This window comes from Vigna unguiculata, chromosome 4, assembly GCF_004118075.2.
Source record: "Vigna unguiculata cultivar IT97K-499-35 chromosome 4, ASM411807v1, whole genome shotgun sequence".
Taxonomy (NCBI): domain Eukaryota; kingdom Viridiplantae; phylum Streptophyta; class Magnoliopsida; order Fabales; family Fabaceae; genus Vigna; species Vigna unguiculata.
In genome coordinates, this window is record NC_040282.1 from 8,251,990 (window position 1) to 8,270,215 (window position 18,226).

Below are 18,226 nucleotides of genomic sequence, written 5' to 3' on the forward strand. Positions count from 1 at the left end.
GCTAAACATGCTCTGGAGGCAAAGTTCCTCACCTTACAACAGGGAAATAAACATATGCAGTCCTATATTGATCGCTTCGAGTATTTGGCGAGATTCTACTCGTAGGCGATCACGGAGGAGTGGCGTTGTCACAAATTTGAGGGAGGTCTGAGGCATGAGCTGCGTAGATTTCTTGTACCACTACGAATCAAAGAGTTGCCCATTCTGGTAGAGCAGGCCAGGACTGTGGAGGAGTAAAAGACGGGGCCCAATGTAAGTCCCGTGAAATTTAATTAATTAAATAAATAATTAATTAATAAATGCGGGTCGTGGAAGCCTTTATGGCATTTAATAGTGATTGATATAATGTGGAGAAGTACTAGCTCAAATGGTGGAGAGTACTTTATCGTGTGAAAGGACTTGGGTTCGAGTCTTATGTATGCCAATTGTGTGTTATTTAATTATTAGTATTTTTAGTAATATGCTTGATCATGTTAAGTGATAATATAATCATAGAATTATATTAATCATCACGAAACATGAATTGGTTAAATGGTTATGCATTGATTTGACATTGGCATGGGATGGGTTTGAACCTTGGTGAACCTAAACTAAACTTTCTTTTTGCCAAAATTCCTTTAGCATGAAGGTGAAAGGCAAGGAAAAACCCTAGCTGAATGGCAGCCAAGGGAGGCTGGAGAATCAGCCATAATGGTCCTTGAATGGTATTTACAAGCATCATTAAACCAAATTTGCGTTTTGGTAATTAACCTAGCATTAAGGCACCCTTAAAAAGCCAATTTTAGGTTAGAAGAAAGGTTTGCAAGGTTGCCATAGTTACATAGTGAGAGGAGAGCGAATTTGAGAGTGTGTTGAGAGAATTAAGAGTCTGTTTGGAGCTAGAATGTGGGAGCACTAAGGGAAGACATTTTTTGGCCAAGAAGAAGAATCTCACATTCAAATTAAGCAAAGGAGACCAGGTTAAGGGAGCTGATTAACGTCGTTTTAATTGGTTAATAATTAAATGTATGTTGTATCGTATGTTATTGCATGATCAATGTCTATTTTTGTTGAATTTTGCGTTTCTGGGAATTTTTCCAGAAACCGCCTGGCGGGTGATGAACTGCCGCCAGGCGACACATGCATTTTGCCTATTTTTCTGAGGTTCCTAATAGGAACCGCCTGGCGGTGAGCTTAGTGCCGCCAAGCGACGCAAGCCCCCACCCATTTTCTGGGTTGATCATGAACTGCCTGGCGGTGAAGAACACCCGCCAGGCGATGCTTTTCGTTTTGATTCGATTTTCGGGTTCTGCATGTTCTGGGTTGCTTTGGTTCGGTGGAAAAGGAATTTTAACAACATTTGGACCAAAAGGAAGGGATTAATTGTGAAAAGTCATGGTAGTGCGAAAAATCAAATGAGATTGGCTATGAATGAATGTTAGGGTGGAAGAATTGGGGTTTTCGAAATTGTATAACAAATTGCGTAATAAACTACAAACTTATTGGATGAATTGTGATCCTAAACCTTTGAGTGGTGAGTATTGAGTCGAAACTGAAGGAAATCGGGATGGTTGGGTTGGTTGAGGTTCGTAGGCGCAAGGGAAGGGTTGTGGGTTCCTGAACTGCAGGAACCGCTGGCGGCACCGAATTGGCCGCCAGGCGCCACACCAGAGGTGCGTGGTGTGTTGATTCACGAAAAACGTTGTTTTTCGTACTTTTCGGCAACAGTAACCGTTAGGAGGTAGTTTAGTCCCGCCGAACGCCAGTCGTCTGATTTTGGGCGCTAGGCGCCACCAATTTTTCTAGTTCGCGCAGTTTTCGTAAAACTACATTTCCCGATTCGTTAACCGTCGATTTAGGTGAAATTTTTATAGGTGGTCCACAAGGCTTCTAGGATTTACAATTTTTATTGGTGTTATGCTTGCTATGATGTGCGTGATCTACAAGGCTTCTAGGATATCTTAAAGGTCGGCTTGTTGGTGTTCCTTGAGTTGAGCTCGAAATGGCATCCCCGAGTTGAGCTCAGGATGGTGATGAACACGAGGAACCCTTGAGTTGAGCTCGGGTTGGCGAGTGTTGCCGGTGTGAGTGTGCTGGTTGTGGCCAGTACGGATGGGTCCAGATAGATTGCCCTCCTCAGTAGTTGACTGACGAGTTTGGTAGTCTTGACGTTACGAATTATGTTCGTATATGGGAACTCCACCTGGCGTTACGGTGTATGATCCGTAGCATGGTTACCCGCACGTGCTCTATCGGTTGTGGCCGATAGGTATGGCAGCAAGACACCTTGAGGTACCCACTAGAAGATGTAGAACACGAATAACATGGTGGTGGCCATGTGATGTGATATCAAAGGATGGAATTCCTTTGGTGTGATTGTGTGATTGGTATATTTGTGTCCTATATATATATATATGTTTATTTTGTTAGCTCACCCTATCTGCTTGTGTTTGGCGATGATCGTGTACGCGGTACACGGGAGCAGATGATGTTGCAGGTGGATCTGGTGAGGCTTAGCAGCGGAGCGGGAAAACTCATGGGAATAGTTTTATAGAGTTTTATCATTTATGGTTTTGGATTAAAGATGTAATCTATTATGAGACTGTTTTGGTATTTCATTGAATTTTGAGAAGATTTGAACTCAGAGTTATCTTTATTATGAAATAAATTATTTGAAATTCCGCATTTTTGGGAAATGGATTTATAATTAATGCGATTTTATTTTCTTATTTTATTTTTTTGTTTAAACCCGTAATATCCTAACAGGATGTTACATTTGGTATCAGAGCAATGGTTTTCAAAAGATTTTTGGGCCTTGGGGAGTGAGCTTGACGCGTTTCAATTGTATCTTGTGTGTTATGGTTAAGTTCTAATGCTTAACTCTATATGTTTAAGCTTAGTAACAATGTCCTTGCTGGGTTTTGTTGAGCAGGCAAGGAATGTTGCTTGTGAGGCTTAGGAAAAAGTGACGCTCTTACCGGGTTTTGGTGAACAGGTAAGGGTGGGGCTCTTGTCGGGTTTTGTTGAACAGACAAGAGTTGTGTTTGTGAGGCTCAAGGAAAACAACACTCCTACCGGGTTTTGGTGAGCAGGTACGGGTGGACTCTTGTCGGGTTTTGGTGAGCAGGCAAGGGTTGTTGTTGTGAGTCTTAGGGTATAGGCAACGCTCTTACCGGGTTTTGGTGAGCAGGTAAGGGTGATACTCTTGCTGGGTTTTGATGAGCAGGCAAGAGTTGTTGCTTACGGGTCTTAGTAGAAGCAGCGCTCTTACTAGGTTTTGGTGAGCAGGTAGGAGTGGTACTCTTGCTGGGTTTTGGTGAGCAGGCAAGGGTAGTTGCTTATAAGACCTAAGGAAAGTAATGCTCTTACCGGGTTTTGGCGAGCAGGTAAGGGGTATTACTTGTCTTTCCCAATGCGTTGGTGCGCAAGGGGAGAGGTTCTTTCCAAGAAGCGTTGGTGCGCAGGAAAGGAACTTGTGAACTGGAAGTATTAAGAACAGAAAATGTCTTGGTAGAGTGATGAGGGTGCACACTCATGACTATATCTGAGATAGTTTCCCTTCTTAATTCTAAAGGTTTTGGTAAAAGAGAAAGGTGATAGGATGAGTTTGTCTTTTATACTTTCTTGTTATGTTTACGTTTTTGTGATCTGTGTGTGTTATCTGTAATGGTTGACTACAGAATCAAGGTCAAACTTGATCTGTTTGTTTTGCAAGAGTTGGGTAGGGATTTTAAGAAAATCTCTTGATAGAAGATGTGAGTACGCAGAAGGATATCTCGGTGGGCAAGGAAAGCTAAGTTGGTTTGATGAGCCTAAGAGCGACGTTAGGACCCAAAAGCAACGCATTAGGCAAGGGGATCTTCAAGAATGAGTTCTTGGGACTAATACCTCAAGTGTTGCGAGAGGAATTGAATTCAAGGGTTAGAATAAGGAGATGTGTTCAAACGTCTATTGGTGTCGCGAAGTTGGAAAGTTAAATTAGTACTACTCTCTAGTATAGGTCTAAAGTTGGAGGTAGTAAGTGGTGAAAAGTACGAAGCAAAGGTTAAAACAAAAGGGTAGAGACCAAGAGGGATAATCTCAAGTTAAAGATAAGTTGAGGCAGAGCTCGGATGATTAAATCAAAACGGGAAGACCAATCTGGTGGTGAGAATACAGTGAGTTCAAGGTTTTATACCTAGGTAACTCATAGGAGGTAGTTGAAATTTTTCAACAAGGACCGCGATTCAGGTCAAGAGTATAAGGGACATCCTAATGTGGGTGGCTCGCAAGAGAGACAAGTTTGAGTTGGGACATGAGATGAACAAATTCTCGTATAAAAAGAAGAGCTACAACGTAAGTCGTTCTTAAGGGAAGCAAGATGATAAACGGTGATGGACTGATTGAAGCAAACCAGCACATTGAAGGATATAAGGTTTAAAAGTAGTACCTGAGAGGTGAATTTTATGTTAATGGAGATCGTATACTTTGGGTTGTGCCATAAGAGATTTGGGTTCTGATAGTCTGCAAAGGGAGTTGGTAGTGAGAGGTTGGTTTTTTTTTCGACTATAGTTACGGCCAAGGGAGAAGTATTCTCGTATGGTGGGCTACTGGGGATCAAAGGATTCAACCTCGAGATTAACTGGAAATCAACTCCTTTGTGTGATTGGGACAGAAACGCAAGGAAAATTGGTTATTCCCTGCTTTCCTTCCCTGATCGAGGGGATACCAACAAAGTGGCGTAGATGACACAAAGGAGATAAATCGACCGTGGAGTACTATTTGTTGATCAAGAGGAAAGAAGGGGGCAGAACATCATGGCAATTCGAGTCGACTAACAACGATGGATGAAATATAAAGGCAAGGGATTGCAATTGCGAAAGATTTCTTAAACGCGTTTCTGAAGAAGGTGCTATAATTTTCATCTATAAGTGATGGGGTTCACTACAACGTTGATGTGTGAATCAAAACTAAGAGAAATTGTCTTTAATGGGATAGTTTCTACTGAGGGTGTAAAAATTAAAGAAGCAGGTTGTAACATCTCGTCCGGATATTACGAATTTAATAAAATAAAGTAAAGTAATTAATTTCATTTTGATTAATAATACTTCATTTCCCAAGAACACGAGAAATTTAGATCTTTATTACTTTACCAAGAAGTCCATAAATACAAAACTACAAATGTAATCAAAATATTCCATGAGTCTTTACAATCCATTTCAAATAAAGTAAAGAAAACATTAACAAAAAGATCCCATGGTCATCCCCTCTCCGTAGCTAAGCCTCACCATCTCCACCTGCATCATCACCTGCTCACGTGTACCGCGTACACGATCATCGCCAACCACAAGCAGATAGGGTGAGCTAACAGTTGAAACACACAAAAATATACCAACATACATATACATGTATAACCAATACAGATAATATAACAATAACACAAATTCTTTCTTTATACTACATGTCCACAACCATATAAAATATCATTTCTTTTCCCACAGAACCTTACTCCATTACCATCACATGGCCACCACCATGTACACTGATGCACCTAGTGGAAGACTCGTTACCTTCCCTTCACATGGCCACAACCATGTTAGCAGCCATCTACATCTCTATTAAGTATCTCAAGTTGCCTTGCTTCCACACCTATCGGCCACAACCGATAGAGCACGTGCGGAAACCATGCTACGGATCACACACCGTAACGCCAGGTGGAGTTCCCAAATACGAACAGAGTTCGTAACGTCCCAGACTACCAAACTCGTCAGCAACCACTGTGGAGGGCAATCCAAGTGGACCCATCCGTACTGGCCACAACCAGCACACTCACACCGGCAACACTCGCCAACCCGAGCCACCACTCAAGGGTTCCTCGTGTTCATCCGCTATCCCGAGCCACAACTCAAAGGAAGTCATTGCGGGCCACAACCCATAGAATGCCACGTGCTTAATCCTTGTCCCGGGCAACAACCCAAGGATACGTTCTGGGCCACAACCCATGGAACACCAGCAAGCTCACCATTAAGACACTCTAGAAGCATTATAGATCATGCATCAGCATCCAAGCATTATAGATCATCCAACCAATTAGAAAGAATTAAATATCTAATGAGTACATTAACTAGATTCAGTCTAGGAAGAAATAATTTGGATGCAATTTTAGGTTCCCAAAAAGAAGTGTACTGAATAGAGAAGGCATAGGTTATGCAGAACACGAAAATCAACTTGGTAGTCGACTAGAGTCAAGGAAATTCATTAACTTGAGCAAACAATTTTCTATTGTATGCTTTTATTGTTGTGAACCTGGCCATACATCAAATAAATGCTACTTTAAGAATTATGGTGTTCCTGAAGGTAAATATAAATGGATAGCTAAAGAATCAAATGTTTTGTCTAACATGAAAGGACCCAAATTCAATTGGGTACCTGCATCATCTCTTTAAATTGTTTTGTAGAGTTTATGAAAAGCCTAATGATCAATGTGATATTATTTTTTGGGTTGCACAAGTAAAGATAAGTTTGAATCACTCCCTACCTCAATAATGATGAGTAAAACAACTTTTAACACTTTTTGATGATGTTTCTTAGGACATAAAGATTAATCTTTTACTACCAAAAGTGTTTCTACAAATACAAATTGTGTTGTTACATCTATGTTGCTATTCTTCAACATTTTAATGAATTAGGCATACTTAATTTCGCATTTACAGCATAAAAATTTGCATCAGATTTTACCATTCTACAGCAGATAAAGTTGACTATCTAGTTAACTATCATTTTCATACTGTACCAAATTTGTCACCACTGCACCAGTTTTTTCTGTTTCTGCATTACATAGTCAACTTGCTAGTTAACTAGTCATGCATTTTTCATATTTCATGTGGCATATTTCGAAATTAGTCGACTACATTAGTACCTTAGTTAACTATGTCTGCAACAAACTTGGTTTAGTAAAGTTTTTTTGATAACTTTCAAATTAATTTCAAAAGCCATAAACAACAGTACTAAATCCCTAAATAAGATTTGAACCCTAAATCCACATTCTCTAATTGTTTTCAAAATTCCCAATCTCTTTAAAACCCTAATCTTGAGAAGTTGTAGTAAGTTACCAATATTCCTTTTTCATTGTGCCATTTGAATTGTGTTGTTGTTACTCATCCTTCCCGCAACCTTCATATACATTTGAGGAAGAAGAAAAAAATTTGTCGCTGCCATTGTTGATGATGAGGAAGGATCTCCACAAGCTGAAATGTCCGATTAATGGGATTGTAATCTTTCTATCTTTCTCCTTTTGTTTTCATTTTGGCTTAAATTGGTGTTAACATGTACACTGCCTGATTTCAGTAGCGTAAATAGGATATCTCTTTTGCCTATATGTTGTATGAGCTGAATGTTGCATACATATTTTGTATCATGTTTGTCCTTGCTATGCTGCATCTTTGTCTGAACAAATATTTGTGGTAGTGATACTGAATATGTCTCATCGTTTGCATATTCTTTTTACTATCAGTCCCTTATTTTTCTAAATGTTCAAAAAGGGGGAGAATTGTGTGTGTGTTGTTTGGGTGTTTGTTCCTAGGGGGAGTAACCATGCATCTAGATTTTGGGATCAAGATTGTTCTTTTGTGATTGATTGTACTTTGAGCTAATATGATAAAATTTGTTGTATTTGGGTTTGCCCATTAAGTCCATGTTGCTCTTTTCTTGTTACTTGATTTGGCAATGTTGCTTGTACTTTGATATTCCAATTTCTCTTATCCCCATCTGCTGCATTTTACTTTGATACCATATTATATAATGACATGCATTCCATAGTTATGACAATCTATGATTTCATTGGCCTATTCATCATATAGGGGGTTTCAAGTTAGGGGGAGCAAAGGAAGCCCATGGTTTTGAATGCTTTTAGCTATATACTTCATTGAGTTTGGCTATTTTTTGCATGTGTGTGGAAGCCTTGCGTGTGTGTTCCTTTATCTTAGAATTTAGATTTATCAAGTGTATTTGTAAATCTTGAAATTCTTGTGATATAGTGAATGTCTCTAGCTGTGGTTTGCTAGATGAAACTGGATGTAGATTCTTAGGAATCGAAACAGTATAAATATTTTGTGTGCTTTATCTCTTTCTCTCTATATTTTGTCATAGTATAAATGCTCCAAACATTAAGCATCAAACCACATTATTTCAATTGATTCAACAAGCAAAGGGTTTTATCAAAACAATTTCAAAAGTGCTAAAATAGGGCAAAATTTGTTAATACCAATTCACCCCCCATCCCCTCTTGGTTATGAAATATTGGTGCATCAATTCTAACAGTTAAATATTTAAATTTTATTATTTTTAAATACCCGCATATACTCGAGGATATTAAAAAGATATGCGCGTGGGTTGTACGAGTCGGGCCTTTGCGGGCCAGTAGGCTCAATATCACGACTCGCCACACGTATTTTTCGCAAGTCAGCCCGTCAGGCCATGCCCACATTACAACCCTTTTCCACATCCATATTTATATTTGTGCTTCATAGATTAAATTCCACTTTTTAAGATAATGTCAAAGTTATATAAAGTTTGTGCAAATAAGATTTGTTATTTGTTGTGTTTATTGTGCGACTTGTTACTGAACAACCCACTATTGTATGTCACACACTCAAGATGTATATGCCTTGGTGTGAATAAAGTGTATTGGAGATTTCATATTGTCATATTGAGTAAAGATAAAATGGATTTATAGTATATAAGTAATTGCAAATCTTATTTTACAGACAAATTTTATAAGATTGAGTCAGACTTAAAGTCCACTTCATTTTTCATTTCAAATGGTGTCAAAGTTAAAATTTGATTCCATGGATATTGTACCCGTCCAGAAATAGTGCGTCAATATATTATCGATGATAGGGTGATGATCAACAATGAACAGAGATATGAAATGGCATCGCCATCAAGCCGACACTTGAGCAAGGATGAACAGAGGTGAAGAGTTGTATCGCCATATAGCTGATGTCAAGGAATAGGGCAAAAATTCAAGTGAAAAAGCACGTCTCCACAGAGTCGAGGTTATTGTAGCAATCCAAAAGGATGTCTCCACAGACTTGAGGTCATTGGAGGAATCCAGAAGGATGTCTCCATAGAGTCGAGGTCATTGTAAAAATCCCAAAGGATGTCTCCACAGAGCTGAGGTCATTGTAGGAATCCAGAAGGATGTCTCCATAAAGACGAGGTTATTGTAGAAATCCAGAAGGATGTCTCCACAAAGTCGAGGTCATTGCAAGAATCCAGAAAGATGTCTCCATATAGTCGAGGTCATTGTAAAAATCCAGAAGGATGTCTTCCTAGGACCGACGCCACTTAGGGTAGTTGGTTGATGGTTCAAGATTTACGAGGATATCATCATAGTACCGATCTCTCTATAAGAAGCTAGGATTGAGGAAATGGTGGACGTGAAGATAGAATCTTAGATTATATAAAGTAATTATTTTGGTTAAGAAAATATTTAAAGGAAGGTACATTAGTTGTTATTTAGGAAATATTCTAGTTGTTATTTAAGGGAACACTACAAAACGCCATTTTTGCTTCATAATACGACGGTTATAGAAAACTGCCATATGACGGTTTTAATATGGCGGTTATAGAAAACTGCCATAATTTGTTTCATAATACGACAGTTCTATAACTGCCACATTTTGTATGCAAAATATGGCATTTGAAAACGCCATTATGCTCCCATTACACTTTCGTTTCTAGTGGCGCCATCTTTCCCTCCATAATACTCTTTTTCTTTTTTTACTTCTCATTTAATTCTATCTTTTTTATTACACAAAAATTGAATTTTAATGGGATAAATGCACACACAAAACATAAAATTGACTCATGTAAGACAAAACCTACAAAATCCTCTCTATCAACCCCAATAGCTGTTTCGTTTCCACACTCCTCACACCTCGCAATTTTCCACTCTCGCACCTCGCAGTTCCCAATCCTCGCCGACTCCACCCTCCTCGCCGTAGGAGATCACCATGCAGTTTCCCACTCCTCGCACCTCGCTGTTTCCACTCCTCGCACCTCGCACCACCACACCATTCTTGTTGTTTCCGCTCCTCGCACCAAGTCGCTGAAGATTGGGACTCCCTTCGCCACACTGATTGGGAACCAGCAAAGTGTCAAAAATCTCTAGCAACTCCGACGACAATGTCGAACAGGGTTTCGTCGCGAACCATTTCTCCACTGCCCAAACTCTCAACCGATCGAGCACACTAGCAGTCGCCACGGAGCATTCGTTGTGCATTTCCTCATTTCCGGCACGGACAAGGTCCTTCCACTTCTTTCCCTCTATTACGGTTTCGTTTTTGGTTGGTTTGCACTTTGATTAGTGACTAATGTGCGACTCGTATTGTTTGCTCTGATTATTGGGTTAATTAGTGGGAAACATAAAAGTTGTGATTTTGATTGCCAGAAGGCATGAAGATGCTTTGTTTTGGCGCTTTTGTTTGATGTTTATGGCTGTTGATATCATGGTTAATACTAGGTTTCTAGCATCTATAACGGATTTTGTTTGTTGTGGACTGTTGGAAGAGGTTGGTATTTTTTGAATGAAATAAGGAACTGGGTTAATGTTTTATAAGGCCTCATGGTCTAGTGTTGTGTTTTTATAAGGTAACTTGTCCTGTGTTTGATGGATTTTGAAAGCACCAAAGAATCTAATCTTGTATTGTTTTAACTTTTCTAAGACTAGTCATGTGAATGTCTGTGTAGTGGATTTTGAAATGACAGAAGTGGAAGTAAGGATTCAATGGCGGTAAAAAAATGGTGCTTATTCTTGTTATGTGTTTTTTTACCTTTCAGATAAACAGTTTTCATTCTGTGATTTTTTGTCTGAAGAAGGAACAACGGTCTGTTTGCTTTTCCATCGAAAACCAATGTTATGTGAGTAATTTCAACGTCCCTTTGAAGCTTGGATCAAAAACCAAACACGTTAGAATGTTTGGAAGATGAGAGAGGCTTTGAAGTATAGTCATTTCATCAGTTTCTGAATTTCTATTGAATTAATTACTTTTGTTTGTTCTATTTACTATGACATTTATGAACTACAATTAGTAGATTGTTAGTTACATTTGAGAAGGTTTAAAGGGTTCTTCTAGGCTATAGTGAGAAGTGGAGAAAGGTATCTCTTTTACCATGTAGTGATTGGATGATTCCTGATGAGAATGATACGTTTTTCTCATTGTCATCATATTGAATTTAAAAGTTCCATGTTAGATATTCACTTTCATAATGTGTCCTATATTACAAACACTACCGAGTTACTGTTATGCCTGATCGTTACCAATTGAATATGAAGATTTTAGAGAATCCTAGGGGTTATGAATGAGATGATATATATATATATATATATATATATATATATATATATATATATATATATATATATATATTTTGTCAATCTGTTGGAAACCTAATTAATATATATATATATATATATATATATATATATATATATATATATATATATATATGAAAATGATTATGATTTAACAAGAAACTCATAATTGTGATTTAAAAAATGGATTTTACCTTTAATCCTAGGTTTTTCATCTTGACAGTACTTCGTTGGTTAGTGTCAATTAGTATTTTGTTTTCATGAGTATGTACCAACCAGCATAATAGTGTGTGCATGCATCATTCCATTATTTATTTAAATCATAACTTTGGTTGAGATTGTCATGATTAGTATTATATTGATAAGTTTTAATGTGTGTGCCTTGCTAAATCTTTCCTTTGTCCATCTTATAAAATGGTATTCATGGGTGCTAACAGTAGCTTGCTTTTTGTGTTCTTTTGCTTCCTATATTGTTTATACTTGTAATTTATAGTGTACAACTAGAAACAATATTCAGTGAAACTTTTTTGACTATTTTGTATGCAGATTTTATTGTGATTGAAAAAAAAAATCATTTATTGCGTCAAAGACAATTATCTAGGTAATTTATTGGATTTACTCCCTATCAAACTTTATTAATTAAACATTGTCAATGTTTCCTTTTGTATTTATAAACTTTATCTACTTACCTTTATTTTCTACTTTTGTTCATTTTATTTTGTATGATCCATATCTGTTAGCAGCCCATTAGCCAAATGAGAATTTTACTAGAACTAAGATTATCTTTCCCATTTATTTTTTATGGGTTATGACGCTTACTTCGCCTGAGTGCTTTGACACTTCTAAACCATCCTCAGATTTGTCCTTTTCACTAGTATTCATTCCTTGATGAGATGAGCGCTTCTTTTTGAAACCATTGGAAGCAACTTTCTGCTGATAATTCTTAGAGAGCACTTTTTGTTTATCTCTAACAGGATGTTGGTTAGGCACTTTATCAAGACCCATCAAATTTAAAATAACACTTGATGCTTCTTTAGACTCCATTATGCAATTATTATTCTACAAGATAAGTTGAACACTAGAAGCACTATCTAAAAACTAATGAAATTGTCTGCAATAGATCACAATATCTGTCACATGAAAATAAAAGTGATGAATGCATGCTGATAAGTGATAAATATAATCTATTTGGTCATTTCTTTCCTTTTCAAACAGTGAATCCAAAGCAAGAAGAATCACAAACCAACCTTTTGTATTACATCTCATTTGTTGTAGACCAAAGGATTAATAAAATAGGGGGTGTGGAATCTAGTGCTTCCTATTCTTCAACACTTCCTGGGAATGATTTTAATGCTCTATCACTTTCAATTTTCTTATTTGTGTCTGAACTAATTGTTGGTGTACTGGTTTATCATTTTAAGTCGTCATAATTTGTTTGTTTGGCGGTCTTTTGCACTTCCAATTTAATGTAGGAAAAAATAGATGAGCTAATGTTGAATAACCCAAAGATTGCATCAGATATATCTCCAAATGATCCGATTGGTCTCATATTTGGTAAGGAGAATCCAGGTCGGGTCAGAGGATTGTCACATGGAGCTTGTCACACTCTTGCATTTAAGCAATCCACTACAAGATTAAATGGTATGAATTTTGCTTCATGTAGTGCAACATCAACAAATATGGATGAGAAGTTTCTAAAGATGGAAAATGAGCTCACAACTCTCAAAAACCAAATGCAAACATTGGTTGCCTACATTGCTTCTAGAGATGACGTTCCTGACCATTTTGCTGCCATGGCTGTTGGTTTGGTACATACTTCGGTTAATGAGGTAAAACTTAATAGTTTATTTAACAAATTACACAAGTTTATTATAATACACATATGAATTTGAATAAGTTATAATTATTTTTTATTCCAGGTACCCGATGTTGGAAGTGGTGCTCCATCACCTATTGGTATAAGAAGATCAAGTGGGACAGAAAAGACAAATTAGGTACATAGCTATAGGAACATAGCTATAGAAATTTAGCAAAATGTATTATAATAATGTTTTATATTTTTTTGGCTTTTGTTTTCAATGTGAAAACTTTTGGATGGTGTTTCGTAATATCAAATTTTTAAATATGAAATATGAATTATGAATGAAAGTATTATTGATCAAGATGTTGTCTGTGATTTTTTTAATTTTATGGAAAACAGGTTCAATAATAATGGAAAGCAGGTTACATAAAATTAATATAAAATAAATTACATTCAAATTATGGCAGTTGAAACGTCGTATAACGCATCCGTACAGTACAAATAATGGCATTTCTAGGTAGTGTATTTCGCATGACAATTCTTTAAAAATAAACAATTTAAGACGGTTTTAACTGCCATTATTTGCGCACAAAATACGACGGTTCAAACTGCCATTATTTGCGCAATGCATTTAATGGCGGGCGCTGCGGCATTTCGTCCAAGACCGCCATATTATTCATTGTGGCAGCAGGATATATGGTGATACCCGCACCTGCCATACGCGCAAAATATGGCAGTCAAAACCGCCATTTTATACCCCAAATAACCGCTGTATTTAACAATTTTTTTATAGTGGAATAATTTAGATTATCTTTAAGGCTATTATTATGCATTAACTGATTATGTATATCTACAATATTTGTAACTGATTTACCTTCTATAAATAAGAATGTTACTCTCATGGTCAAGGGACAGATTGTTTTTTACCTAAGCAAGTCTTAAGCTAGGGTTAAAAATTTCTTTCTTTTTGTTTTTGGTTAAGAATTATCTGGCACTTTTTCTTTACCAGAACATATATGTTAAAATTAACATATATTTTAAAATTAGATCAAGCATAGCTCGAAAGAAAGGTCTCAAAGTTATATGGTTCTTAATACAAATGCATGAATGAGGTCATACTTGACTTCCAGCTTATTCTCAAGTACTTACATGTTACTCAAATAAATTTATTTCTCAACCTAAAAACTCATAAATTCAGTGATAATGTAGTTCCAAATTTGTTCATAGCTAACTAGTATCAATAATAAAAATGGAATAGAAAAACTTCAAAACTTAGTTAAAACTAATAAAGACGCAAACTTTAAAACATCAATAACATTATGTTAACATCACTCTTAGAAAGTACTTAAATAACAACTAATATTAGTGACCAAAAATATGTTTAGAAACTAAGACTAATTTAGAGAATAATTCTTTTAGTAACCAAAACACAGGTAGTTAATGCTAGTGACCAACCTAGAAACCAATTCATAATAGAAATTATTTTAGTTACCAATTTAGAAACTAATTATAACTTTTGAAACTATTTTAGTTACAACAAAATTTTTAGTTTATATATTGATATCTAAAGAGATCACTATAGTGAAAAATATTTTTGGTCACTAAAATTGATCATTATTGAAGTATTTTCTTATAATGCATATCCTACATTTTCTATTACAATGTAAAAATATTTGGAAGTTAAAAAAAGATTATATCTAGCGAGTTAGTGTAATAATTAAATAATTTGCCATTAAATTTTTATTTTTATTGGCAGTAAGGGGCAACATTCTAAAATTGGCTTAAGACGTGTTCTTCAAAATGTAAGAGAAGGAGGAAAATGTGAATCGCATTTAGTTTGTGTGGTAAAACATGAGATGAAGCAAAAACATGTGTTGAAAGTTGTAACACATTGACAAACTATATAAGTTACAATAGGGAATGAGAAAATGAATCAAAAACAAAATTAAACAAAACATCATTTACCATCACAATTCAATACACAAGAATATCGAAGATGGACTCCCAAAATGCAAGCTACAACGCTGGTCAAGCTAAGGGCCAAGCTCAGGTATACCTTCAAACTTTCTGTTTTTAGTATGTTGATGTTCATGTATGCTCAATATTTAGAAATCATTGACAAGATTCTCTATGGTATTGCAGGAAAAGGCTAGCAACATGATGGACAAGGCTAGCGATGCTGCTCATTCTGCTCAAGATTCTATGCAACAGGTTCTTTTATCCTTTCTTTCTTAACTTCTCTCCAAATCAAATTATGTAGTAACATTCATGTTTAATCCATATTACAATAATATTCATATTGATATATGAATGTAATAGAGTTTTGCATGGTTGTTGAATTAGAAATTGAGACGCCTGATAGAAGAAAGTATATTTTGTTGTGTAAAGGGTGGACAACAAATGAAGGAAAAGGCACAAGGAGTTGTTGATGGTATCAAGAATGCTTTGAATTCAAATAACTAATAAAACTAAATGGATTGTTAACTATGCTAAACTTCCTTTCTTTCACGAGAATAAACCTTGTTCCTGCTCATCCACATATTTTGCAGAAACATGATTTTACCTTTTATTTTAGATATGTATTCATCTGATTACTATTTATAGAAGCATTCAATTTTATTTCAAACGTAACCATTTTTCTTTGATGTAGGAAACCAATTTCTTTAACGATCAAGACTCATGCACTTTGCATAATCATCATTCATTTTTTTTTTCAAACTAGTGTGACATTCGTGCAAACGGACCAAAATTGCAATCTTTTAATAAAGAATTTTAATAAATATACATATATATATTGTGATACCCCTCTTTTACTTCCCTTTTTTCTTCCTCTCTAAAAACAGCAACACTCCTCCTTCTTTCTCAATCTCTCAATTTTCTTTGCAATCCAATCTTCTCCCACTCTCTCATCTCTGTGCTGCCATCTCACTGTTTCAACTTTTCTGTACTCAGACTCTGGAAGGGCCAGCCAACAGGACCCTCCGCAGTTCCTCCCTCAGCTTCCATCCTCTTAGGTAAGTTATATCTCCATTTGGGTTCAAGTTCAGCTAGAATTCGCAAATTAACCTCTGAATTTCGAATCTGATCATGTAATTCTTCCTTCTCCCTGTTGTGGTGATAGGTTCTCATAGGTCAAAACTGAAAAATTATGTTGCCTTGCCAATTTCTTGACTCTACCAAGTGAATTCTTGACAAATAGGTAAGGGAAGCTAACTCTGTAACTTATTTGGATGTGAATTGTGTTCGTGAGTGCTTTAATTGCGTGATTGCTTGTTTAATTGGTGTTTGGGACTGCTGGTGTGTGAAATTGAGTGGGGGATGTTCTTGAGCGAGCTTGCATGTGCAGAACAGGGAGGATTTCCTGGTAGTTTCGCCTAGGCGAGTTGGTCTCGCCTGAGCGAAAATACCAGAAGATCACCCCTGTCATTGTGCAAAATCTCGCCTAGGCGAGCTGGGGTCGCCTGAGCGAGATAGCCTCTCGTCTAGGCGAGCCAGTTTAGCCTGAGCGAGAGTTCGCCCAGGATTTATAATTCGCCACTGTATGATGTCTCGCCCAGGCGAGATCAACTCGCCTAAGCGAGATAACTCTCTAGCTTAGGCGAGACTCTCTAGCCTAAGCGAGATTCCCTGCAGAAGTTAATTTTCTCACTGTTTGGCTTACATAATGCTATATTGATTGTGTTAAAATGATGATAGTTGATCTTGTATGTGATCTTTATGCATGATAGACTGTGTGGTGGGATTGAATGTGAATTTAATGTGAAGGGGAATATGTTGGAGTTAGGATTTCAAGGGAAATCCTAAGGAATGTGGTTTTAGTGAATGTAAGGGCATGAGGACTCAGATTGGTGACATCCTGACGCTCCTAGTAACCATTAAGACTCAAGTAGAGTATGATGGATTACGTCGGGGGAGTAGCAGGAGGTCCTGGTCTATGATTCCGATCCATCATAGAGGTGATGGGATTTACCTTGAGAGTGGTTGGGTGAATACCCCTTGTGCCTAAAACTCTGCAGAGTTTAGGAACCATCTCAAGTGCAAGTCACCAAGAGCTCCAATGCCACTTACATAATCCGGATATCGAGTCTAGAATGGATGTGTGGTGTTATGGTTAGGATTAATTGGATGATTTAGTGATTGTGAAATGAAAGTCCGTTTTCTATCTTAGTATAAAATTGCATGATTTACTCTTTGTTCCAGTTAGCTTACCCTTCTAGTTTCTTTTGTGTTCTGTGTGTCTTCTACTTTTGCAATGATCGTCCTTATTGAATGGCGTGAGCAGATAAAAGTGCAGGTGAAGGTACACCCTTCCTAGGACGAGCGTTGAAGGGTTTCCAGACGTTTCCCAGCTGTTGTAGTTACCTGTTTCTTAGTAAATGCTTAGGATGTTTTGTAACCTTTTGTAGTGTGTGGGCTGTATATGTTGATCAGCGTATGTATGGTTATTTTTAGGATGACTGTATTATATTATACTGGCCTATGTCATCATCTGCTTCTGAACTATTAAAATTTGAATGTTTTGTTTAATAGTTTAAAAACTATGAAAACGGGATGTTACAATTTTGGTATCAGAGCAGTGATTCTCTAGGATCTGTAGGTGTGAGCTTGCTTAGCTTCTGTTGTGTGTTCCTCGTAACGTGTTTGGCATAGTTGTTGTACCTGTCGACTAATCTGATGGTTCCTTCTTTGTGTGATCAGAGCTATGGCACCTAGACCTCCTCCACCTCCTGTTCCAAACCCAGATAATCCTCATTTGGTGGGAGCAATTGAGGCGATGATAGCAGCCATGCAGCAGCAGAATGCTAACATGGTGAATCAGCAGAATCTAGCCTTGCAACAGATGGAGTCTGCAAGACTAGCAGCAGAAGCGACTCAGCAAAGGCACTTGGAAGCCTGCATCAGATAGGGGAAAACCGTTCAGCCGCTGGTTCTTCCCAAGCTTCACTGCCACGAGTGCAAGAGTGGAGTTTGGAGGATTTCCTACAACACCATCCATCCCGCTTTGATGGCAAAGTTAGCCCGGATGGAGCTGACCAGTGGATGCGGGACATGGAACGAATCTATGATGCTAAGAGATGTCCTGCAGAGAA

The 18,226-nt window shown here is 37.2% G+C and overlaps 1 protein-coding gene across 1 annotated transcript; it reads left to right on the top strand.

The window, feature by feature from the left end:
• Positions 1-15,082: 15,082 nt before the first annotated feature.
• Positions 15,083-15,599, top strand: LOC114180451 (stress-induced protein KIN2-like). The gene is made up of 3 exons (XM_028066767.1): positions 15,083-15,186; positions 15,279-15,347; positions 15,525-15,599. Exons 1-3 carry the CDS (start codon positions 15,133-15,135, stop codon positions 15,597-15,599), a joined length of 198 nt encoding a protein of 65 aa, XP_027922568.1. The 5' UTR covers positions 15,083-15,132.
• Positions 15,600-18,226: the final 2,627 nt, after the last annotated feature.